At 36.9% G+C, this 27,485-nt stretch overlaps 1 protein-coding gene across 1 annotated transcript in view; it reads left to right on the top strand.

Annotated features, from left to right (window-relative positions):
* Positions 1-27,485, top strand: part of LOC150107321 (E-selectin-like) — a 280,274-nt gene that overhangs the window by 51,271 nt on the left and 201,518 nt on the right. The window contains exons 7-8 of the mRNA XM_090391789.1: positions 22,604-22,629; positions 22,975-23,094. Of these exons, the coding sequence (XP_090247915.1) occupies positions 22,604-22,629; positions 22,975-23,094 (146 nt within the window). The remainder of the gene's footprint in view (positions 1-22,603; positions 22,630-22,974; positions 23,095-27,485) is intronic.

Raw genomic sequence — 27,485 nt, 5'->3', positions numbered from 1 at the left:
CATTATACATTCTTTCGGGTAAAAACTATTAAAACTAATCATGATGGCACGAAAGAGTTAATGAAATATGAGCAAGTGCCGTTATATGGTGACTACATTATTAAAGGTGTGCTGGATGATAGGATGCACAAAGTATGTTTTCCAGGTGGCAAAATGAGTAGAGTGATTGAGGCATTGGATATGAGGAGGGAGTGAGCAAAGGAGTTGATGGTTTTAATCAGCACGAATGATTTGACAGAGGACAAAGAGCAAGTCAGAATGGATGTCTGAAGGCTGCTTAGAAGGATAAAAGAGAATAGTGTGACAGGAAGGGTAGTCAGCGTGTTGCCTAGGTATGACTGTGGTGAGATGTAATATATTTGTTTGGTTTTTCCTTCTTTGGTTATATATCCAGGTGATGCTGCAGCAGTGTAATATTCTCCGCACTTTATTTTATACATTCCCCTTGTAATACTCTAGATGCCTTCCTTCTGTATTTTATACTCCTTCTACCCGAGAGCAATGGAAATATTTATTTAGATTTATGACTGTGCCATCCATGCCTCGATATGGTGCAAGAAATATAGTACTTCCAGTAGGTTATTAAATCTTTCACAACAAAATCTCTTTATTGTCCCAAAGTTATCAATTTGCTTTGCAGTCCTGGCCCTTTTCTCACTTACTATTTATATCAACGTTTCCTGCTTGGGTTCGATTTTTATTTAAGATCAATGCATTGCAATTAAAAATAATTTTAATTACAAGATTAGGCAAAAACTTGTAATACTCTAGATGCCTTCCTTCTGTATTTTATACTCCTTCTACCCGAGAGCAATGGAAATATTTATTTAGATTTATGACTGTGCCATCCATGCCTCGATATGGTGCAAGAAATATAGTACTTCCAGTAGGTTATTAAATCTTTCACAACAAAATCTCTTTATTGTCCCAAAGTTATCAATTTGCTTTGCAGTCCTGGCCCTTTTCTCACTTACTATTTATATCAACGTTTCCTGCTTGGGTTCGATTTTTATTTAAGATCAATGCATTGCAATTAAAAATAATTTTAATTACAAGATTAGGCAAAAACTTCGTTTAAAATGCAACATAGGATTTAATAGTCAACAAACAGGCATATATTTTACACTATAAGACAGAGGGTGATCCTCTGTAATTCTCAAAAAAAAAAACCTCTAAAAATAAACTTGCATATATCTCTACTACAATTAATACATGCAACATAGGATAATATAATATAATATAATATAGGATAAATGCAACATAGGATTTAATAGTCAACAAACAGGCATATATTTTACACTATAAGACAGAGGGTGATCCTCTGTAATTCTCAAAAAAAAAAAAAAAAAAAAAAAAAACCTCTAAAAATAAACTTGCATATATCTCTACTACAATTAATACAGGGGTGCTTAAGGGTCAAAGCTGTATAACTGAGAGGAGACCTCCACATAGCCTTTAAAGGAATGCGGAGAACCGACCAGGGCTTCTGACCTAATGTCCAATCCTCACCTTCTCGTGGTGCACCCTGTTGGGTATCTACTTTGATACTGAACGAACGAGGATGGGCTGGCAATTTGGGATTTAGCCGACCAAATTGTATTCTTATTGGTTAAACCAAAATAAAAAATGATGGTACAACATGACAAAATTTCATGCCGGCTGGGGCGTCGCCCGGTTAAACAAGGCCCCCGTTGTTTTCGCCAGGGAACCAGGGCGAACAGCGAAAAGTCAGCTACTGGAACAAATCTGAAAACAAACCCCAACTCAACATCACCAGAGTTAAAGATCGGTACTATCAACGTAAGAAGCCTGAATGGCAAAGAAATGGAGCTAGCTGAGGAATTAGATAAGTACCAGATCGACATAATAGGGGTGACTGAAACAAAAAAGACCAAAACTGGTGAGATCTTTCTGAGCAATAAATACAAAATGTTATATTCAGGCAATGACAATCAAGGAAAAGAAGGAGTAGCCATAGTATTCAACACAAAATACGAGGCTAATCTTCTTGAATGGCAGTCAGTCTCAAGTAGAGTAATGTAGGCAAATATGAGAATGGGGAACTGGACAATGAGACTCATTTGTGCCTATGGTCCCACAGAAGGTTTCTACTAAGGTAGAAGTGGAGGAATTTTTTGAGGCTTTAGAAAAAGCAACTGACACAATGAAAAAGGAAAAGTTGGTCCTTGTTGGGGATCTAAATAGTAGAGTAGGAAATGATTGTGAGACATACAAAAATATTTTGGGAAAATTTGGAGAAAAGAGCAAAGCTAATAATAATGGCAAATATCTGTTGGATTTCTGCTCAGGACATGGACTGGTTATTACTAACACCATGTTCCAACATAAAAATGTGCACAAATTCACATGGAGAGAAGAGGCTAGGAATAAGAAAAGTCTCATTGACTATGTTATTGTTGATAGTGATGTTTTCTCCCTGGTGCAGGACACCAGAGTGTACAGAGGATTTGAAATTGGAAGTGATCACTATTTAGTCTTGAGCAGGATAAAATTGAATTTCATATTGAAAAGAATAACATGTAAGAAAGTTTTAAAGCGAATAAAAGTTGAGCAGCTCTCAGATGTGAACTGTAGACTAAAATACAGAAATATTATTGAAAAGAAAATGAAAGAGTTTGAGAACAGGAATCAAACCTTGGAGATTCAGTGGCAAACTCTGAAGGAAACATTGATTGATTCTGCCAGAGAGGCATGTGGTGAGGTTGTGTGCAAGGATAAAAAAATTAGAACTCCCTGGTGGACACAGGAAGTCAAAGAGGCAGTGAAGGAAAAGAAGAAAGCATATCAAAAGTTCCTGGCAAATAAGTCAGCTTTTACTCTTACAGAATACAGAGACAAATGTAAGAAAGCTAAACAGTGTGTAAAACTAGCTAAACAAAAGTCATGGGAGGACTTTGGCAAGAATATAGAAAATAAATATCAAGAAGGTGGCAAAATATTCTGGAGGTTGTTGAAGAAGCTTAGGAATGGAGGAAAGAGTGCTGTAGCAGGAATTAGAGATGATAAAGGTGAAATGAAAACAGGAGAAAAAGATATCCTTGAAGTATGGAGTAATTACTTTGAAAAACTGCTAAATGAAACAAGCAGTGATGACAGCACAGTGGTAAAAAACACTGACCAGGCATGCAGTCAGGAATACATATCCATACTTGAAGTAGAAAAAGCCATCAAAGGCTTGAAATGTGGAAAGGCAGCAGGAGTAGATGATATTCGACCAGAAATGCTGAAGTATGGTGGTATAAGAGTCTTACAGTGGCTGCACTGCATAGTTCAGAAAGCCTGGACAGAGGGACGAATTCCCGATGATTGGAGTAGAGCTCTCATAGTACCCATATATAAAAAGGGAAATAAAACTGAATGTGAGAATTACAGAGGTATTTCGTTACTGAGTGTTCCTGGCAAGATCTATGCAAGTATACTTGAGAAACGGTTGAGAAAAATTGTGGAAGAAAAGCTTGGTGAAGAACAAGCTGGATTCAGGCCAAATAGAGGCTGTCAGGATCAGATCTTCACTTTACGACAAATAGTCGAGAAAGCATGGGAATATAACAAAGATCTGTATTTAAGTTTTGTCGATTTGGAAAAGGCATATGACAAGGTGCCAAGAGAGAAGCTATTCAATACGCTGCAGTTATATGGTGTCAATGGGGCATTATATCAAGCAATACTTAGTCTTTATTTGAGTTGCAAGTCAGCAGTTAGAATTGAAGGAAGTACAGGAAGATGGTTTAATGTTAAATCTGGTGTGAGACAAGGATGTACATTATCCCCTCTGTTATTCATTATCTATATGGATCACATTATGAAGGAATGTGGTATTCAACCTGATATCAAAATTGGAGATGTTAATGTCAGCTCTTTGCTTTATGCGGATGATGTTATACTTCTAAATAAATCCGCTACAAGTCTGCAAGATTCTCTGGCTAAATTGAATAGCTGTTGTAATAGATATGGTATGAAGGTCAGCAATAAAAAGACAAAGACAATGAAAATAGGCAGAATCATTGAAAATGTCAACTGTGTTGTGAATGGAGAACCTGTGGAACAAGTAAAACATTTCAGCTACTTAGGCACAATTTTTACTGAAGATGGTAAACTAAATATAGAAATAGACAACAGAATCAGCAAAGCTGGTATCGTGGGAAGTCAATTGAATAAATTCATATGGAATAAGAAAGAAATTAGTCGGAACACTAAATTAGCTGTATGCAAGACTGTGTTCAAACCAATTTTAACTTATGGATCTGAGAGCTGGGTCATAAGTAAAACACTTGACCAAAGACTAGAGACCGCAGATATGAGAGTCCTGAGAAAGATTAGCGGCATGAACAGATGGCATCAATGGCAATATCATATTAAAAATGAGGATATTAGGAAAGAACTTGACATTGTCAGCATCCAGGAATGCGTTAGCAGAGCTAATCTCAGATGGTATGGTCATTTAAATAGAATGGGAGAGGAAAGATTAGCAAAACAAGTGTTCTCTGCCAGGTTGGCAGGAAAACGACCCAGAGGAAGACCAAGATATAGGTGGATTGATACGGTACAAAGTGCCTTAGACGATAGAAATATAAGATCTGATAATGTTGGAGTCTTGACAAGTAACAGACTGATTTGGAGGAAAATTGTAGATAGGAAGTTAGTAATGATGTAATTTTTTTCATTTAGTACTGTCATATCCTGTACACCCCTTGAGGGTACATGACAGGAATTTGATGATGATGATGATGATGATGATGACAATTAATACAAGGCACACATCATGTTATCTATCTAGCTTAAAGAAATGTCATTAACAAACATCTTAATACTTGAATAATCGGTGTTAAGGACATGTTACGATTAATTAATTACGATTAGGGAAATAAAACTGAATGTGAGAATTACAGAGTATTTCCCTACTGAGTTTTCCTGGCAAGATCTATGCAAGTATACTTGAGAAACAGTTGAGAAGAATTGTGGAAGAAAAGCTTGGTGAAGAACAAGCTGGATTCAGGCCAAATAGAGGCTGTCAGGTTCAGATCTTCACTTTACGACAAATAGTCGAGAAAGCATGGGAATATAACAAATATCTGTATTTAAGTTTTGTCGATTTGGAAAAGGCATATGACAAGGTGCCAAGAGAGAAGCTATTCAATACGCTGCAGTTATATGGTGTTAATGGGGCATTATATCAAGCAATACTTAGTCTTTATTTGAGTTGTAAGTCAGCAGTTAGAATTGAAGGAAGTACAGGAAGATGGTTTAATGTTAAATCTGGTGTGAGACAAGGATGTACAATCTCCCCTCTGTTATTCATTATCTATATGGATCACATTATGAAGGAAAGTGGTATTAAACATGATATCAAAATTGGAGATGTTAATGTCAGCTCTTTGCTTTATGCGGATGATGTTATACTTCTAAAGAAATCTGCTACAAGTCTGCAAGACTCTCTGACTAAATTGAATAACTTTTGTAATAGATATGGTATGAAGGTCAGCATTAAAAAGACAAAGACAATGAAAATAGGCAGAATCATTGAAAATGTCAACTGTGTTGTGAATGGAGAGCCTGTGGAACAAGTAAAACATTTCAGCTACTTAGGCACGATTTTTAGTGAAGATGGTAAATTAAATATGGAAATAGACAACAGAATCAACAAAGCTGGTATGGTGGGAAGTCAATTGAATAAATTCATATGGAATAAGAAAGAAATTAGTCGGAACACTAAATTAGCTGTATGCAAGACTATGTTCAAACCAATTTTAACTTATGGATCTGAGAGCTGGGTCATAAGTAAAACACTTGACCAAAGACTAGAGACCGCAGATATGAGAGTCCTGAGAAAGATTAGCGGCATGAACAGATGGCATCAATGGCAATATCATATTAAAAATGAGGATATTAGGAAAGAACTTGACATTGTCAGCATCCAGGAATGCGTTAGCAGAGCTAATCTCAGATGGTATGGTCATTTAAATAGAATGGGAGAGGAAAGATTAGCAAAACAAGTGTTCTCTGCCAGGTTGGCAGGAAAACGACCCAGAGGAAGACCAAGATATAGGTTGATTGATATGGTACAAAGTGCCTTAGACGATAGAAATATAAGATCTGATAATGTTGGAGTCTTGACAAGTAACAGACTGATTTGGAGGAAAATTGTAGATAGGAAGTTAGTAATGTTGTAAATTTTTCATGTAGTACTGTCATATCCTGTACACCCCTTGAGGGTACATGGCAGGAATTTGATGATGATGATAGTTAAGAAAAATCATACAAGAATACAGGCATTAGAAAAAAATCATAACCCAAAATATTTCCTACGAATTAGCTATACTCATTCTTAGATGTGCAATCATCAAAGCTATACTCATTCTTAGATGCAATCATCAAAATCTAGACAGAACAAGTCTCTAAAAGTTATTCTGCCTATTAATGTTCCTCTTACATGCATTTTTCCTGTTCTACAACCATTTCTTATAGCGTCACACAGTCTTAAATAAAACAATATTTTAACTCACATGGGCTGTCTTCTGTTGGGTTGCACTCTCCAATTCCGTTGGCTGCGACTTCCTATGTTTCCTTTTCTTCGTCTCGGGTTTTTGATCTCTCCTCCTTCAGGTCCTTGGGATACCGGCCACTCGTCAGGTTGGCTCGCGGGATGTGGGTGACGATTCATCTGCGTGTTAATACACTGGTGAAGGGTCGCGAATTGTCAGAGCCTTCATGGACTTAGATAAGCAGAATGGCTCATAGAAAAGTTCAGCTGCTCCTCAGCTGATTCGTCCCCTGGTCATCTATGCTTCTGGGCTAACTGATGGCTCACAGCATGACTTCCCTCCTCTGGCTTCCTCTTTGGCACTTCACTCTAAGGCTTTCTATCACATCGTCTCCTCGTATGCTCGTTTCTTCTCTGTGCAAAAAAAAAAAAAACTCCCGTGTCTCTGGACGTTCCATCTTATATTCCATCAGTTCCGAGATCCTGGGTTCAGTTTTCTAAACCCTGTGCACTTACGCAAATCCCTTACGTTGTCATATGATTCCTGATTCTGGAACCTTCGACAAGCCCTTTCTTCTCCGTCTTTGTGTTCTAATCTCATTAAGTCAGCCAGCGGAATATCTGTTTGAATTTTGCTGCCCCCTTTTTTGCATCGACCTTGAGGTCACTTAGGGTTGAACTTGTAAACAAAATTTCAAACTCCGTTCTGAATGTAGAACGTTTCCCTTAGCCTTGAAGGTTTTACATCTTTTGTTCAAAGAGATAGCTAATTCCCATTGGGCTGTACATATGTTACATACAATACAAAATGTTAAGAGAAAAGACTATTTACAGGTGTTTTGGGTTCTGCCTAACTGTAAAAACTCTATGTTCGTTATACAAAATTTATTCTTGTTGTATCGAATTTTTACACAAGGATTATGAATGATATGCTGGCTGAAATGTGTGAGGAGATAGGAGTAGTTTGTTAATGTGTGGAATGAGTTTGAAGGAAGAAGTGAACTGTGTTGGAGCGATGGACTGCATTTGAGTGGTTATGGTGTGAGGCTCTTGGAGAGACTGCTGTTGGAAGGTAGAGAAGTGAGTAGAGTGAGAGAGAATGAATCAGATCAAGCGGGAAGTGATGTGGAAGAGCAGGAGAGTAAGACAGGAGAGATCGAAAAGGTGGTTATGAATGAGGAAGTGAGTGATATGAGTATAGAAAATGAGAGGATGGGTGTGCAAGAGGAGCAGGGAAACGGGGAGGCTCAGGGTGGACAAGGGTACACAGCGTGAGAAAGGTGGATGCTCCGAGAGGAGGTGAGAGCATGTGTAGACAGGAAAGAAATGGGATGATCTGGGATCAAGAGGAAACAGTTGGAATTGAAAAGGGTTTTAAAATGAATAAGCAGAAAGGGAAATGGCCCCAGTCGAGCATGGAGAGATCACATCGAGTGAGTGGTATCAGTGGAACTAGCTGTAGATCCAGAAATGAGCTGTTATGTTTGTATACAAATGCTAGAAGTATAAGAAACAAGGCAGAGGAAATGGTTGCATTAATTGCATATGTTCACTCAAAGATTGTCAGAATAAGTGAGACATGGTTGGAAGAGGACAACATATTGACAGGAATAGAGATGGAAGGGTATGATGTGTTTCGTGAGGATAGAAGGGATAAAAAGGGAGGGAGGGGGAGCGCTATTGTTGGAACGTCCTACCTAACTGACTGCTCCAATTATGTTGGTTTGTTAAACTTATCCTTAACACTTTAAAATCCGGTTTTCTTCATTAGTTGTTGATTGATGCTCATCTGAATATAAAGAAATTTATATTATACTGCACCACCCTATATTCAGATTAGTCTAAATAATATAGAAGAATCAATCATCAACTATATTTATTTTATCACTTTATTTTCAGGCCGAGGTTGTTAATAGAATTTAAGGCTTCCGCTAAGGTCCGATTAATTTTATGAGCGGTGCAATGAAAGAAAATCAGGCAAACACCAAGTTGAACTCAACAAATGAAAACATTTAATATGGAATGGTACATTATAAACATACAAGTATAACTATCTGCAAGAAGTTATCCAATTAAATATTACAAGAATTCATATTCAGATATTAGTAACTTCTAGGTTAGGTTTGTGGATTATGACTAATGTTGACATTTCTTAATTCTAAAGCTTTAGTATTTCTTTCACATAGTTCTCTCTATCCAATTGGATGAATCATATTATAAAATATATTAGCTCAGTTTAAAGTATTCAGAATAATTACAATCTATTAACCATCAAACATTCATTTTTCAGTTCTTTATGCTGAGTCAATCAAGTTGAGATTAGTTCTTAAAAGTTTAAGCTTCCAAATGTTACAATAACTAATCTTATGACAGGTTACACTGTATTAAAATAATAAATTTAGTTTAATCCTTTATCCAAGTGTGTGCAAACAAAGTTTGTGCCTGAAAGTATCTTCAGGACTGGGGTAAAGTGGTACAACACCAGGCAACTCCTTGCAAAGGTGGAGCAAGCTACCAACACTCCTATCTCAGTATCTCCCATAATGCAAAACACATCTCCTTGCGGATATGTATAATGTTATCCATTAAGGGAAGGGCCACTACCCAGACTAGTTTCGACCTTTATTGAGGCCTCTTCAGTGGGAGCCAGGCCCAAGTGGAGATACCAGGGCAGAAGCATTAGCAAGGTCATCTCCTCCTATAGGAGCTACCAAACGGTGTGCCACCTTTTTATTAAATTACTCTGGATTTAGAGAAAGATGTTGAAAGTTTATTTTTCACCTAGTCCGACTATATTTTTGTTACGCTGTATTCTTTCTCAGTCGGCTAACACTTAATAGAACAACATAACACTAATTATTGTTTCGAGGGGAAAGTACTTCAGTACATCTAACATCCGACCATTGATTGACATAACACTACAGCTAAGGTCAAAATATATCTGACAGAATTAACTGATATTGCTTCACAGGTTATAGAAAGGACAACTCTTACCCGGGTTTCCGTTTCTAAGCAACGAATTCGCATAGGCACATTTGAATTTCTTGTTGACTTTTACTTTACGGCAACACAATTCAAAGAAATCTTCCAGTATATTAACTGAATAATAGACACAGAAATACACAATTCTTGATGCAATTGGTTTTAATTATTTACTGATTCCTTATTTTCTTCTATGTATTAACTTCAGTTCTGTGCTATTCTTCCACTAACCATTAGGAAATTATTGTAGTATCAGAACTCCTATAAAAGTAATTCAAAATGCCTATTAATTCCTTGTCCTTTCCTAGTCGATTTTCGACATATATCAACTGCCCTTCTGCCACTCACTACCAATCTTTATGCTGTCTCTAGGGCTTCTCTCTTTACTTTTGTTTTCAATCAACTAGGTTCTCCTTTTCCCGCCAAAATCTGGTTTTAACCAGTTCAGCTTATATCAACTGGCTTTTCTCTTTATACACAGTAGTTCACACTCTCAGCATGAGCTAACTAAAATAAACTCCATTTCTCCGTCAGCAGCCAATCAAATCCCATCAGTAGAATTCCATAAATTTACCTTTACTTATAGAAATAACAAAAAAAATATATCATAGTTCACATAAGGTACATTTAAATTTATATACACACAGTTTTTTATAATAAATTTTACAGAATAAAGTAAGTAAAATGAATGACATTCTTATATAGAGTCTTATTATTACTATTACATATTCTAAGATTATATAATTAATTAATAATAAACAAAATTCAAAGCATTTATATGAATAACATATTACAAGCAAGAGACTAACAACAAATAATATTTACAAGTCTTGCTTATGACATGGTGGCTTATGTTAAATATGAATGAAGTATTATAATACATAGAATATCTTCATTCACAATTTAACACTATTAATGATAGAGAAAGAGTTATGTCCATACAAAGTAGGGATACAAGAGGGAAATAGTGCCAGTGGTTTTGAGGCAGTATGGTGGGAGATAGAGGTGAATGGAATCAAATACTTGGTTGGATGTTGTTATAGACCAGGTAATGTGGATGGTGGCAATAATGAAATGTATAATCAAATTAGTCAAATAAATAAGAAAAGGGTGATCATTATGGGCGATTTTAATTATGGCAATATAGACTGGAATGATGAGATAGCAAGTGGAAGTAAAGAAAATGAGTTTCTTGAGTTTTTGAGGGATAACTACCTCAAACAGTATGTAACAGAGGGCACATGAGGATTGAGGGTCTTGGATTTGGTCATCTCATCAGAGGATGTAATTATAAATGAGGTGTCAAATCATCCACCAATTGGTGAGAGTGACCATGAGGTGATTACCTGGGTGCTTGCCAGCAGTGTGAGGACCTCTGTGAGAAAAGGGTATATGCGGAACTACAAGGGGGGAGAGGGTAATTATGAAGAGCTCAAGAGACAGCTTGTGGGCATAGCATGGAATGAGGAGTTAGCTGGAAAAGAGATCAATGCAGCTTGGGGGGTTTTCGAAAAACTATCTAGTAGATGCAATGTCAAAATGTATTCCAAGGGTGAGAAGGTTAAATAGGATAGGTGTGAGATGGATGAATAAAGAGATTAAGCATGCGATACAGAGAAAGAGGGCATTGTGGAGGTTGGTGAGGGTAGCTAAAGAGAGGTATGAACAGCAGTTAACTAATGAAGCCAAAAAGAATCGTAAGGAGTTCTTTCGATATGTAGTCAGCAAAAGAAAGAATAATTATGGAAGGATGACATTGATAGAAGAAAATGGCATAAAGACAGCTGCTGCAGAATGTGTGGTGGAGATACTTAATGAGCAATTCGTAAAGGTCTTTCAATCTTGTGAATGTGACTTCATGGAGAGATTGAGAGCAGTAGATGATCGGGAGGAGAGACTGACTGTAAGTGAGCAAGAGGTGTATGGGGAGTTGAGTAAACTAGATGTTAATAAGGCTGTGCGACCCGATAATATATCACCATGTATTCTGAAGGAATGTACCAGGGAGTTGACACGTGTTTTGACATATTTTTTAATGCGAGTCTTGTACTCGGTAAAGTATCTAAGGAGTGGAAGGAGGGCAAGATTGTGCCACTTCACAAAGGAGGTGATCGAACTGAAGCATCAGACTATAGACCTATCTGTGTGTCAGTTGTTGTGGTTAAATTGTTGGAGAAGCTTGTGAGAACTAGGATCCAGATTTGGGTTGACAACAATGGTATTATCTTTGATGGACAGCATGGATTTGCTAAAGGAAGGTCATGTGTTAGTAATCTACTTACTTATTACAATAAATTGACTGCTTCCTTGGACAGAGGAGAAGGATACACAGTGATATACTTAGATTTCGCAAAGGCTTTTGATAGAGTATCTCATGATAAGTTGACAGTCAAACTAGAGCAGATTGGTTCGATATTAGATTAGTGCATTGGATTGGAGACTGGCTATCTGATAGGTATTATCAACAAGTGGTGTATGGGGGGGGGGTGCGATATCCAGGAAAAGGAAAGTCAGTAGTGGAGTGCCTCAGGGGTCTGTTTTGGAGCCATTACTGTCTAACTTGTATATTAACGATATAGGTGAACCAGATCGAGATATTCAGTTGTTTGCAGATGATGCAAAGTTGGGACAAACCATGAAGACTAATGAAGATGTTGTGGCCTTACAAGACCTGAATAAATTGAGTGATTGGGCATGGAAATGGAGATGTGAGTTCAATGTTGCAAAATGTAAGATTTTAAAATTTGGAAAACAAAGATGGGATGCAGAATTTATGCTTGGGGAGGATATATTGTTGGAGGTGGAAGAAATAAGAGATCTGGGGGTGATAGTGGATAAGGATCTGAAATTTAGAGGACACATAGCCAAAATTTATGAAGACAACACAAAGGCTTCTAGAATGATGCGGAGGACTCTGACATGTAGATGTAGGGAGATTCTTGTTCCGTTGTATAAGGCTTTGATTACGCCACACATGGACTATTGTGCCCAGATTTGGTCACCTGGTTTTCAGAAGGATGAAGAGATGTTGGAAAGGGTCCAAAGGCGATTGACTAAGGTAGTTTCTGACCTCTGGAATGTTGAGTATAAGGAAAGATTGAGAAGATGTAATTTGCAGAGTCTGGTGGACAAGAGGAAGTGTGGAGATATGATAGAGACCTACAAGTTGGTAAGGGGTTGTTATAGGATCAATGCTGGAGAGAAGTTCTATAGAAAATAGTGGGAGATCGGGGGAGAACCAGAAGTCATCCCTGGAAACTGTATAAAGAGGGTGTGAGTAGGGGAGTGAGTTGCAGGTTTTTTCGTGCAGAGTTGTGAATGATTGGAATGCCTTGCCTGAGAGTGTGGTGTCTGCAAGGAGTTTGAACGTGTTCAAGGCATGGTATGATGAGCTTTGTGTGTGTGTGATAAAAGGACCTCCCAGATGAGTCTTTGACTCCATGAGGTCTTGGGCTAATAATAATAATAATAATAGCAACTAACAGGCTGTAGGTTCTAATCCTGCTGTAGTAATGGGGGTTTGCGAATGTCTTTAGGTGCTAGAAACATTGCTAGAAAACGTGTTTTTAAATTAAAGTATAGTGTGGCTTTTTGTCTCAAATTGTGTTGCAGTTGTGCTTCGGTTGGATACAAGTCATTCAGTGGTGTTATTGTTTGAAACTCTGCTGTATATATTGTGTTTTCATTGCTGTTTGTTTCACTACTTCAGTGTCTAAAGATGGTGTCTAACAAGAGACATACGTCAACAGCTTGGAGGTTTTCTATTTGAAAGTCTCACTCTATGTTGGATTATTCGCAATGATGCGATGCGGAAACTGCTATATGTATGCGCCAAAGAATGTGAAGGATATGTGGACTATTTGGCTAAATGAGAAGAATGAAAACTTCTATGTATATGAGAAGTGTCGGCATAGGCTGGAGCAATTAGGAATGGAAGCAGACATCGGGACTGTAGCAGAAGAACTTTAGTAGAAGTTCGTGAAAATGAAAAGTGACCTTCATCTTCTGCAAGAGGAATTGGAAGTGCTCATTAAGGAGGTTGTGGAAAATAAAACTGAGTTAAATGTGTTGAATAGAGAAATTATGACTATGGGGATTACTTTAGCTGAAGTAACTAGAACAAGATTAAGTATGGGAGAGTCTTTGGTGATTGATGAAGTGATAAATAGTATGGGAGTGATTTGGGAGTCAACAGAATGAAAGCACAAAAGGCCTAGAAGGAACAAGATGTTGTGAGAGTGAGGGAGTAAGTAAAAGAGCGTTGAGTAATGAAACTGGGAGAGTCATGCTAAATAGCATAGAAAATGAGGCTGTGAGTGACGCTTGTTTGGACTTGAATAAAGGTATGAGTGGTAAAATATATGCCTCGTTTTGACAATTATGAGTTAAGTAGACAAGTGATCATAATGAATGATGTGATTGCAAGAATGTGCAAAAAAAAAAGGTCTGGAATTTGTTGATGTCAGGAGTATGTTTGAAGGCAAAAGGTAGCTGTATGCAAGAGATGAATTGCATCTGAACATGGAAGGTCATAAGCGATTGAAGAAGTTACTGTTTTCTGAACAAGTTGAAGTAATTGGGCAGGGAAACTAAAATCGAAAAGGTTGAGTGTAAGAGGGAGAAACTTAAGCAGTGGTTGTATATTTGTTGAACCTTATTCGTGGAATAAATTGCAGAATAGAGTGGATAAAAATCGGCATGGGACTACTGAAATTAGTGACATGTATATCAGTTCTAAAGCTGGTACAAGAACTAAAGGGAATCTGCAATTTTTGTATACTAATGCAAGAAGCATTCAAAATAAGAGGGAACAATTTTTAGCATTAGTCAGTACAATCTCATCAAAAGTTAGGCATTAGTGAAACTTGGTTGTCAGCAGAAGATGTGGTCACTGGAATTGAATGTGATTTGTATAGTATTTTCAGGGAGGATAGAGAAGATAAAAGGGGAGGAGTACTGCTGATGATAGCTGATGAGTTGCAGCCAAAGAAAGTAGTATAAGATGTAGAAAGTAGTACAAGATGATAGACATGTGATTGATAGTTCATTTGAGGCAGTCTGGTGTGAAATAGTGACGAACGCAACCAAATATACAGTTGGTTGCTGCTATACACCAGGGGATGATGTTGAATTCATGCATCAGCAAATTAGTGCAATGAGTGCAGGGTTAGTGATTATTATGGGGGATTTTAATTATGGTGATATCAATTGGAAGGAGGAAATATCACGTGGCAAAAAAGGAAATGCAATTTATGCATCTTCTATGAGATAATTACTTGAAACAGCATATAACTGAAGGAACTCGTGGTGTTAGAGTGTTGGGCTTGGTCATTGATTCAGAGAATATATGCATAAGTAAGGTGTCCTTGTTACCTCCAATTCGTGAGAGCGATCATGTGGTTTTGACTTGGGAAGTTGCAAAATTTGTGGATTTCTCTCTTAAGAAGGGGTATATACAGAACTGCAGGTTAGGCAATTATAACAAGCTTCGGAGTGAGCTTGCAGCCATCCCATGGCAGAACATATTGCAGGGGAAAGATGTTAGCAGTGCATGGGATAAAATCTGAGGGTATCTGAGGAAGGCGATATCAGATTGTGTCCCCATGGTCAGGAAGACAAACAAGGTTGGCATTAGATGGATGAGTAGTAGTATCAAGCTTGATCTGCAAAAAAAGAAAAATGTTATGGAGAATTTACGATGAGAAAGACGATCAGTACACCCATGAGTAGTACAAGGCTTAAGCTAGGAATGTTACCAGCATAGTAAGAAAAGCTAATTCAGATTATGAGAAGACCTTAGCCAAGGAGATCAAAGTTAATCCCAAAGAGTTCTTCCACTATGTGGCAAGTAAAAGGAAGAATGACTTCAGAAGGATAACTTTAGTGGGTGCTAATGGTATTGAGGTGGCAAATTCAGATGTAATAGTAGAGTTACTGAGTGATCACTTTTCAAAAGTCTATCATCCAATTGAGGATATCTTTGTACCTGTAGCAATAACCAATGTGAGAATTGAAGTTAATAAATCAGAGGTATTTAGTATATTGTAAAATTTACATGCAAACACTGCTGTAGGTTTAGATGGAATATCAGCTCAGGTGTTGTATGAATATGCAAAGGAATTGTCAGTGCTTCTTACTTGGTTATTTAACTTAAGTTTGAACTCTGGTATGGTTCTTAGGGAGTGGAAGGAAGGCAAAGTAGTTCCTTTACATAAAGGTGGCTCTAAAACTTCAGTAGTTAATTACAGACCAATCGCCATCTCGGAGTGGTGGTAAAAGTATTGGAAAAGTTGGTTAAAGACAAAATTCAAGAATGGGTTGATCAGGATATGATACTCTATAGGGGCCAACATGGTTTTGTTAAAGGTCGATCCTGCCTTAGCAATTTATTAACTTTTTATAATAGAATGACATCTGAGTTGGACAAAGGAAATGACTACACAGTGGCACTTCTGGATTTTGCTAAGGCTTTTGACACGATATCCCATGGAATTCTGTTGTGCAAATTGGAGCAGATGGGGATAGATACTAAACTGGTGATATGGATAGGAGAATGGCTCAGGGAGAGATGTATGGAGGCAAGTGGTGTATGGATTAGCAGAGTCCAGGATGAGGCAGGTGACCAGTGGTGTGACTCAGGACTCTGTGCTTGGGCCATTGTTGTTTAATTTGTACATAAATGATATAGGAAATGGCTTAAAGGGAGATATTCAGTTGTTTGCTGTATAGTATAGGTAGTGCAATAAAAAATCAAGCTGATGTTGAGAGTTTGCAGAATGATTTAAATAAGCTGGCAAAATGGGCAAAAAGTAATGGATGTCAGTTCAATATGGAAAAGTGTAAAGTTATGCATTTTGGCATTAAACGATTACCAGCTGTGTACTAATTGATGGAATTCCTGTGCCCAATCACTCAATTTATTCAAGTCTTCTGGTAAGGCCACAACATCTTCACTATTCTTCATGGTTCATCCCAACTTTGCATCATCTGCAAACAACTGAATATCTCCATCCAATTCTTCACCAATATCATTAATATACAAGTTACAAGTTATCGTAATGTTAAAACAGATGTTAAAGCAATGTCTTTTACATCCTATAATGCTAAGATAGAAGAGTGAACACTACTAAGCTTATAATAAATACTACTAAACATTAATAATACCATGCTTGTTACTTCCTTCTAATTATGGAAAAATCTTGGAGGTCGTCTAAAACACTAATGGAAAAGATGAAGGATATCACAATCTTGGCATACGATGATCTTCAGCAAAAGTCTGACTGATTGCATCAACCAATATCTACTGCCTACAAATTCATGTTGGTGGGCATGTTAATAGTCCTGGCATTCCACCAGCCAATAGGCATCAGACCATCAGAAGCTATCTAGGAGTAAGGCATATAGGCAAGGGTTGAAAAGTATCATCAACACACTCCTCAGAGGTAAGGCCAAGACTCTAGTACTAAACACTTTTTTATCAACTAATGTAATATCATCAAGGCTAGCTAGAAGCTTAAAATGGTCATAAACCATAAATTAAAGATACCAGAAATTATATACTTGGTTTAATCCATTATCCAAGTGTAAGCAAACAAAATTTGTATCTGAAGTATCTTTCAGGACTTGCCTTACTAACGAAAGTGATGAGAAGTTATACCACCTTTGCCACGAGTTGCCCCAGTCCTGAAAGATACTTCAGGCACAAACTTTGTTTGCTTACACTTGGATAATGGATTAAACCAAGTATATAATTTCTTGGTATCTTTAATTTATAATATAACCAAGTGAAAAACTTTCAATAATGGTCATAAACCATGTTTGGACTCCAGAGCAAAGATTTTTACCCTTTTCCTATTTCTTCCAGCATGCAATATGAGTTGGACATCACAAACAGAAACAACATTTTTTTAAGGAAAACTTCAAAATTATTTTAAAAACTAACTATTAGCATAAACTGGACTGATTCTCTTTATCACTTCCTCATTTCCAAGAAACCTGGTGAGTAAATCTGTCCATGATAATCAATATATGGCTGTATCAAAGTGTTACCTAGGGATAATGACTTCCATAGCTTCACACTTCAATCTGTTTGTCAATATCCACATAATACTTTCAACTGTTTTGCCCAGTATTGCAGTATGCCCTCTAAACTTCAACTCCCTGTTCACCATCAACCTACAAATTTTTAAACTATTCAATTTCCAGGGAAATGAAAGAATATTCAAAGAAACATGGTGATACCATTATCAACTCACCTAACTTCAACAAAAAAATAATGATAATAATAATCATTATTATTATTATTACACCCTCCATGGAGTTGGAGCACTCAACGTAGAAGGTTCATTCAACTGACAACTTAATTATCATATCGAATCTTAAAAACCTTAACACTCCTTACATTAACAACACATTCTGGTAATGCATTCCATTCACTAACAATTCTCCATTTAAAAAAATTCTAGTTCTCACAACCCTCTTCATCACACTCTTACATAACTTCCAGGGATGGCCTCTAGGTTTTACCTTCTCATTTAAGTTACAGGATAAAATCCTCTCACTGACTTAAATGTCTCTATCATATCACCTCTTTTCCTCCTATCCACCGAACTCTGCAATCCACATTTTTTCTACCCCTCTCCATAGTCCAAAATCCTGATACTGTCTTAGTCACTCACCTCTGGACCCTCTTCAATGTCTCCACATCACACTGAAAAACCAGGTGACTAGATTTGAGTGCACTAGTCCCAGTGTGGTCTGACCAGTGCTTTATACAGTGGCACAACCACTTCCTTATCCCTACATGTTAGAGTACTTCTTATCATTGCAGCATTTGCAATACTAGCAATATGACCTCTAAACTTCAGTCTACTGTCAATGATCACTCTGAAGTCTCTAAACTCATCCAATTCCTGCAATACGGCACCATCGATATAGTACACAGCCTTATATTTCTGCACTCCAAAAATGCAACACCATGCACTTATTGATATTAAAACTACAACCCCACCCTTCTGTCCAAGTAAAAAGTCTATGGAGGTGTCACATTATAATAATAATAATAATTAGTATTATGGGTGGGCTAAGGATTTTTTCTGTATTTTTTATTAATGAATTTTTTTTATCTAATCTGGAAACCCTGCTCTAGAGCCCAAACACAGAACTTTTTTCAAGTTACTTCAGGCATCCATAAGTGGGATGGTGGTCTCCCTTCAGGTAACAAAATTCATCTAATATTATTATTATTATTATCTGTTTAACATTAACATCTGTTTAATCTGTTTAATGTCTGTTTAACATTACGATAACTTGTAACTTGTATATTAATGATATTGGTGAAGATTTGGATGGAGATATTCAATTTTTTGCAGATGATGCAAAGTTGGGACTAACCATGAAGAATAGTGAAGATGTTGTGGCCTTACAAGAAGACTTGAATAAACTGAGTGATTGGGCACGGGAATTCCATCAATTAGTACACAGCTGTATAAAGAATATATAAAGATGATATGATAGAGACCTATAAGTTGGAAAGGGGTTGTTATAGGATCAATGCTGGAGAAGTTCTACAGAAAATAGTGGGAGATCGGGGGAGAACCAGAGGTCATCCTTGGAAACTGTATAAAGAGGGTATGAGTAAGGGAGTGAGAAGTAGGTTTTTTTCATGCAGAGTTGTGAATAATTGGAATGCCTTGCCTGAGAGTGTGGTGTCTGCAGAGAATTTGAGTATCTTTAAAGCACAGTATGATGAGCTGTGTGTATGATAATAGGACCTCCTCAGTGAGTTTTTGGTTCCATGGGGGGGGGGTCTTGGGTAATCTCATCTCATCTCATCTTCCTTTTACCCTCTTTTACCTTGCGGTGTCGAGGGTTTATTAATCATCGGACCTCAAACCGTTTATAGAATAAGGTGGTCAGCCCTATGTCCGTAGTGTTGAGTTCTCAAGGCCGGTTTGCCTGCTTTGTGGGATGAAAAATTCCAGGATAAACTGGGAAAAAACCCTACTGTCCACTCCCAAGACCAGCTGACTTGCCTATGGCTGAGGAAGATCCTTCAGCTCCTCACGTCACCGACAGGAATCGAACCTAGGACACTCCTTTCCCAGGCATATGGTTGTGAAGCACACAGCCACTAGGCTAACTGTGCAGAAGCCTTGGGTAATAATAATAATAATAATTTCTCATACATACATAAACATGAACACATGAACTGTAGAATTGTGTGTGTATTATACAACAAAGTGTGAATCAAATGTCATTAAAAAAAATTCTTTCCTTTCATGAATCTGGGCCAGACCTCTTCAGTCTCAGCTTAGCATTTCATTAGGCTTCCTGTGTTTCTTGGATCCTTTGGATTGTAATTCATCATCCTCATAAGTTTTTTTTTAATATGGTTGCTCTAAATGTTCTTTAAATTAAGTTCTGTATTTTTATATTATTTCCACTATTAATTAATGTTGGGTGCCAGGGCTTCTTCTTGATCGGGAGGAGGTAGAGAGGATCCAGAGGCGAGATGGTAGCTGGTTTATGGAATGAACCCTATGAGAACAGGTTGAAGATCTGTGGGTTATAGAAATTGGTTGATAGGCAGAAAAGGGGTGATATGATATAGCCATTCAAATTACTGAGGGGTTTTTACAAGATTAATTCAGAGGAAATTTTTCAGAACAGGTCTGGTGGTGAGAGAACTAGGGACTCCATGGAAACTGAACAAGAGTGTACTTAGCTTGGCAAGGGTGTTAGAACTAGGTTTTTTACTTGGAGAGTGGTGAATGAGTGGAATAAGTCACCAGAGTTTGTTGTAGGTGCCATGACTGTGAATGAGTTCAAAGCAAAGTACGATAGATACTGTGCGAATGCTGAATAATTCTTGACATGATGTTTAGGGCCTCCTGCGATGAATCTAAGGGCTCCTTGGAGTTGCTCATAATAATAATAATAACGTTAGATTTAATTTTTTTGTCTTCATCTTGTTTTTTACCTAGTCTTATATAACTTGCTATTCTCATATCTTTCATTTCTGCGGCAGTGATTCTTTTCTTATCTTCTTATTGACCATGCTTTACTTTCATATAATAATATTTTGATAAAGCAGTATACATTCTTAGTCTACTTTTTTTTTTTGGTGACTATTGCTGGTCTTCATGTTTTGTTTATTATTCCACTTACTTTAGAAAATTTGTTAATTTTATTAGTAATATCTAAATATCCATTCCAACTTAATTTATACCCCAAATAATTAAAGTTATTGATGTATTCAATTATTTTCTTGTCTATAATATTTTATTTTGGATATTTTCCCTTTAAATGCTATACTTTAGTGTTTTCCTGATGATGATGATGATAATAATAATAATAATAATAATAATAATAATAATAATAATAATAATTTCTTCTTTATTGGTTATACTCCCTTGTTTGATTATTTCATTTATATACATTCCAAATAATATTGAAGATAAAGATAATTATTATTACCCTAAGACCCCCCCATGGAGTCATAGACTCATCTAGGAGATACTTTTATCATACACAGCTCATCATACTGTGTCTTAAACACACTCAAGTTCTCTGCAGACACCACCCTCTCAGGTGAGGCATTCCAATCGTTCACAACTCTGTATGCAAAAAACTTACTTCTCACTCACCTGCTCACACCCTCCATATACAGCCTCCAGGGATGACCTCTGTTCTTCTATGATCTCCTACTGTTTTCTGCAAAAACTTTTCAACATTGATCTTATAACAAACCCTTACTAACTTGTAGGTCTCTATCATATTATTATTATTATTAAGAGAGACCTCCAGGGAGTCAGAGACTCATCTAGGGAGGCCACATACTACACACACCAGCTATTATACTTATTCTTGAATTAATTCACACTGCTTGAACTCACAACATCACAATATCACCCCTCTTCCTCCTATCCATTAGACTCTGTAAAAAGAAACTTCTCAACCTTTGCTCATATTCAACATTCCAGAGATCAGAAACTTCCTTAGTCAGTCGCCTCTGGACTCTTTCCAACATCTCACCATTCTTCAACAACCAGGTGAACAAATCTGTGCACAGTTGTCCATGTGCAGCCTAATCAGAGCCTTATATAATGGAACAAGAATCTCCTTACTTCTGCAAGTCAGTGTCCTCTGCATCATTCCCAGAATTCTTTGTGTTGTCCTCACAATTTTGGCAATGTCCCCTAAATTTCAGATCCTTATTTGCTATCAACCCAAGATCTCTTATTTCCTCCACTTCCAACATTATATCCCCACCAAGCACAAATTCTACATCCTGTCTTTGTTTCTCAAATTTTAAAACCTTACATTTTGCAACATTGAACTTGTATCCTCATTTCTGTGCCCATTCACTTAATCTATTCAAGTCTTCTTGTAAGTCCACAACATCTCTACTCTACATAGTTTGTCCCAACTTTGCATCATCTGCAAACAACTGAATATCCCCATCCAAATCTTTGGCAATGTTATTAATATAAAGCATTGACTGAGAGGGTTGTAAAAGTGCAAATGGCAGATGAGTTTAAGGAGTAGTACAATAGACTTTGTGTTGTCTAGTGTTGACCTCTCACAGTGAGTCTTATGACTCCATGGAGATCAGTAAAATAATAAAAATTTTAGTTTTAATATAAAAAATTTCTGAAACTGTGCTTCACTTCTGATTTGAAAGAATAACAAAAAAAAATATATTGGGTGATGGAGCTATCCCACTTCTCCAACAGAGACTAAGCTAATCAACTCCTATAAAAATTTTATATTTAAAGAGTAATTTAAAAGACAACACCTGTTTGTATATTTTTAGAAGGTAGTGATGATCAAACATTCATACCAGAACATTTCAAGGATGTGTTGAGATTGTATTGTATGTAATGATATTTCAGTAGTGAGAGTTTTATTGATATTATTAATGAGTTTTTGTGTTTCTTTTTACTGGCGGAATTTTCTGGTGTGGATATTTTTGTCATCTTACCTTCTAAAATATACAACCAGGTATGTATTTTTGATATTGAGCTCCATCATTAAATAAGTTTTGCTAATTTTGTTATTATTTTAGTTTTATTTGAAATATTTCTTTCACTTTCAGTAAATCATTGAAAAATTCAGTGTTATTTGCCGGCCTTGTTGGCTGAGTGGTTAGCGTATCTGCTCTCCAGCCAAAAGGCTGCGGGTTCGAATCCCGCCATGGGCATAGATGTTTATGATTGTCTCTGAAAATACTAGTGGTTGTGGGCAGTACGTGTCATTGGTGTAGATGATAATAGTAGTTGCCGTTCGCTGTAGTTGGTGAATTGAGTGGTGGAGACGGAGAGCTGTAGAGTAGGTGCCCTCCCTGAAGGTGTCAGGTAATAATAATAATAATAATAATATTTGAAAAATCATTATTATATTTTTAAAATTAACAATGTTATACTCAATAAGATTGTTTTTCTGAAACTTTTTTTCAGGCACTCCTGTTTCTCAGTTTTTATGGGCAGAGGATCAACCTAATAATTATAATGGTCAACAAAACTGTGTTGTACTTGATGGAGGACGAAAATGGTTGTGGAATGATGTTACATGTGATCTTGATTATTTGCCTTGGATATGTCAGTTTGGTATGTTTTTGTCTTCAGTATTATCATGTTTGAAATAATTTCTGCATTTAGTGTTGTCGTTTAGATTTTTGATAACTCAGATGTTCCAAAGGAGTTAAATTTAAAATGTGAATTAATAAAATACTGAAATATCTTATGTTTTTATGTATATTTATTTTTTATATATAAATTCCATACATGAAAGGCTGCAGAATGAGCTAGTGCACCAACTTACCATGTGGTTGTCTATCAGATACGTTTTGCAAAGTCCAAAAATATCACTGTATATGATTCTCCCTTATGCCAGCCTAGTTGGCCGTGCGGTTAGAGTATCCGCTCTCCAGCCAAAAGGCTGCAGGTTTGAATCCTGCTGTGGGCAGGGCATGGATGTTTGTGACTGTCTGTGAAAATACTAGTAGTGGTGATCGGTGGTAGATGGCACTGGTGTAGATGATGAAAGTAGTTGTAGTGTGTAGATTTGAGTGGTGTGGATGGAGAGTTGTGGTGTAGGTGCCCTCCCTCGATGAGTCTTTGTACTCCCTGGAGATGTTATGTAATAATATATATATTCCCCCCCCCCTGGAAATTCTAATTTTATCCCTTGTAAAATAGACTGGCTGTGCAATATATGCAATTATCATATAATATATTTGTCTTATGGTCTTAGCTTTTTCAGCATTAATTCAGAATAATTCATATCATCAAAATCAATTCATATCATTTGGAATACTCTGCATTCCCATCCCCATCCATTCTATTATAAACCTAATTACAGTCTGTTATGTTTCCTTGAGCTTAACTATTATATGTTCATCAGAATCTTTCATCAACAGCCTCTTCATCTTTGTTAATCATTGTTAATGCTGATCCTGCTTCAGAAATATTCTCTATAAACATAGACGTAACAGAAGAGTCTGCATCATTACTTATCCACTACTAATGCCATCTGACAGTGTTATTAGATTTGGTCCACTGGCAAACCAGGATTGCATGTCTGCTGGGGTGTCACCTAATTAACAAGGTCTCTCACTATTTTTGTCAGGAACCAGAGAAACAGTGAAAATTCAGATGCCAAAAACAATCATAGAATTTTAGATAGGCACCATTGACAAAAGAAGCAGCAGTGGAAATAAGGTAGCGCTAGAAGTTGAAACTCTAAGATATAATAGTAATCCAGAAAAGACTCCAATCTAGAAAAGTAATCCAGAAAAGTAGTTATTGCATACGACACTGTTACATCGTTGTTTTATCTTATTTTATACCTTCTCTTTCTATCGCTATTTTACTTCTTCAGATATCGGGCCTAATATACTTACATCTAGGATTGTTTCCTCTTCGGATACTGGCAAATTTATATTATGCTGTGCCAGCCAGTATCCTATAGTAGAATAGATCCTTACTCAGGGAGACAATACTAGATTCTGAGGCATTCTTACACTATATTTTACTTTAATACGGCTATATAGATTCAGACTGCAGTCATTACCTAAATCTATGATTATATACACTTTCTAATTCCTTCCCACCAAAAGAGGTTCTATTTTTATAACTGGTAATTCGGAATCGTAGTCAGGCATGAGTAAGGTATAGGCAAATAAATCATGTTTATTGGAATATCAAAGCAAATTACACTAAAGAAATTCAGGCATTCAATTTATCTCAATACTAAATAAGGAAACTCGAGTTAAAAGATCAACACACTTTAAATTTAAGTCAAAGGTTATAAAGCATGTAAGACACAGTGACTGATAATTGGGATAGATAGCAAATGATATGGTGGTAAGCTAAAATTCCTTTCTGCAAGCTATTCATAAAATAATATATCAAACATTCTAAAGTCATTCAGTTGCTATAAATCTACAATCCTAATCTCGTTATGTTAAATCAATCACATACAACACAAAAGACCTCTTCCAAACAATTCTTCTTGTTCTCAAAAGGAGGCTAACTATCTAATTAGAGTCTGTCCACAAAGTTCTTTAGAATAATGTTCATAATTTACATTCACAAGTAATTTTCTCTCTTCTAAGGAATTCTAAACACAAAATAGAGTAATTCTACTTTACCGAACTTTTTCCGACGTCTTTCAGCACCACTTGTATGTCTGGTTACCTCTTGTCTGTTGGCTGTCTTTATGCCAGTGTAGGGACTATGCTATCTTCATAATTGCTGATAGCATAGTCCCTATGCTATCAGCAATTATGAAGGACTCGATTCTTTCACGGGCTCGATTTTTTGCGTTTCAGGAAACATCTCTATTCCTTTCGATGGGACTTTTCAGTGAGGGCTCGATACTGCTAGGGCTGGAAATTTCACCTTCAGCTCTGCGTGGCATCCTACGACATTCTTGGGAAAGCTTGCCATCTGACATCGTAGCACTGATGCTTCATCACCCTTACTTGAACCACTGGCTAACTTCTGAACCAGGAACCAGGAAAATGATAAGATGAGAGAGAGCCGATACGGCACTCATTCCCTTATATTCTTCATTCGAGCACCCCCCCCTTTTTTTTTTTTGGAGTCCCCCTTTGCACACGACTTATATCTTTTCTCCCCTTGGGTTCATCCCTTGCTCTCCCCTTTGCTGTTATACTCTTGTATTCACGTGAATTCCGTGAATACAAGATTCACGTACTACACAGAGGCCCCCTCCCCCATTTTGAGGTACATAAATAAAAAGGCAGTGCTGCAGGCCAGCTGTCTGATAGTACATGGATCCAAACATGTCAATAACGAGTCAGGCTTTCTGGTCAGATAGCATATAATCTTGCTGCCACATATTCAAGAGAGTGTCTGAGTACTTATATGTAGATGACATTGTCAAGGTCTCACATTGTAATGCCTGATAGTTTATCTCCTCTTACTTCAAGTTCCTGTACAAACCTTGACAGTGACACTGCAACCAAAACATATCTCTCTCAAAAATAAAAACTAATCCTGACAGACCAGATACAACTCAACTTTCTGCAATCTAGTAATCCAAATTGGGTCATCTTCCAAGGTAACTATAATGTTCACAACTTCAACTGGAGCCCCTTTTTCCAATACCACTGACCAAGCTGGATGAGATACAAAAATTTTTGCTATAAACAATGACCCAATGCAACTCATACATCTGCCTACACAAATTCCTGATAATTTTCTTCACTCTCTCAAAATCCTTTATCTCTTTTTTGATTAGTTCTCCTTTTAAATACTGATTTTTGCAAGAATGTCAGGTTTATGCAAGAATGCTTTCCAGGTTCAGATAATTTTTTAGCTAATTGATTGTGAATTCGATGTGCTTATGTGTAAATGTTGCTGTAGAAGTTGTGTGCTTGCAATGTTTTTGGTATGTGCACACTTGTTTGTTTGAGTTTACATATAAAATCTTTAAATTTAGACTGAGGTATACTGACCACTATAGAATGCAAGATGGTGGCAGCTTTGTCTATGCATGAGTTAAATTTTGATTTCAGTTATTTCAGTATGTTAGATGTGCTATATGTACTAGTTAGATTATGCCAATAGGTTATGAATTTTTTAAGGTGGTTGGAGGGAGAATGTGTGTGTGAAGTGCGATTTGAATGCAGGGTTGATAGGCAGAGATGTATCACTGACCAATGGTGATAGTAGCAAGAATGTAATGAGAAGTAGTGCTCATCTGATAGTGAAGAGAGAGAGATGCTGTGAAGAGCAGTGGATGTGTAAGAAAGTTATGAAAAAATGAGTAAGTGAAATGAGTAGGTGAAAGAAACAGTCAATTGTAGTATGAATGATATAAGTGATATGAGTGTTGCAAAAATCGAGAATAATGAATGTAGTACAAATCTGGTAAATGACATGGAAAAGCATAGTAAGATGCAAAAGACAGTAGAACAGTAAACAGCAAATGAATGGTAAAGAAGATAGCATGCATGATATGGACATAAGTGAAGATATGAGTAAAGAAATGGTAAGGTTGAGGAATGAATTGAGAGGCATGTACATAGTGAGATAGGATATTTAGTGAGGAGGTTGGTAGTTGAAGATCCAAGAAGGAAGGTTCCAGTGGCAGATGAGTCAAAGATAAATGATTACAGTAGAATGGTGAAAAGTAGTATAGTGCTGTATGGAGCTTCTCTGGTGAAAGATGTGAAAATGGCACAGCTTTCAAATGTATGTCTGCGAAGAACAATATAGGAAGCGTGACTGAGGATGTAGAGAGGAAAGGAAATGCAAAGGAGTTAACTGTGCTTGTTGGAACAAATGATTTGTGATGAAGGGGGAATGAGGCAGCATGATATTTACAGTGTTGCTAGAGACAGTGAAGCAGAAGCATGTGAGAGGGAGAATTGTGAGTATATTGCCATGGTATGATAGTTGAGAGCTGAGGAGAAGAGTGATGATCACAAATGGCATGATAACTAGAATGTGCAGGAAGAGAGGACTTG

This window comes from Typopeltis vanoorti, chromosome 4 (assembly GCF_054136105.1).
Source record: "Typopeltis vanoorti isolate ZY-2024b chromosome 4, IOZ_Tvanoo_1.0, whole genome shotgun sequence".
NCBI lineage: Eukaryota > Metazoa > Arthropoda > Arachnida > Uropygi > Thelyphonidae > Typopeltis > Typopeltis vanoorti.
Note: the sequence above shows the minus strand (reverse complement) of the source record. Positions and strands in the feature narration are given on the sequence as shown.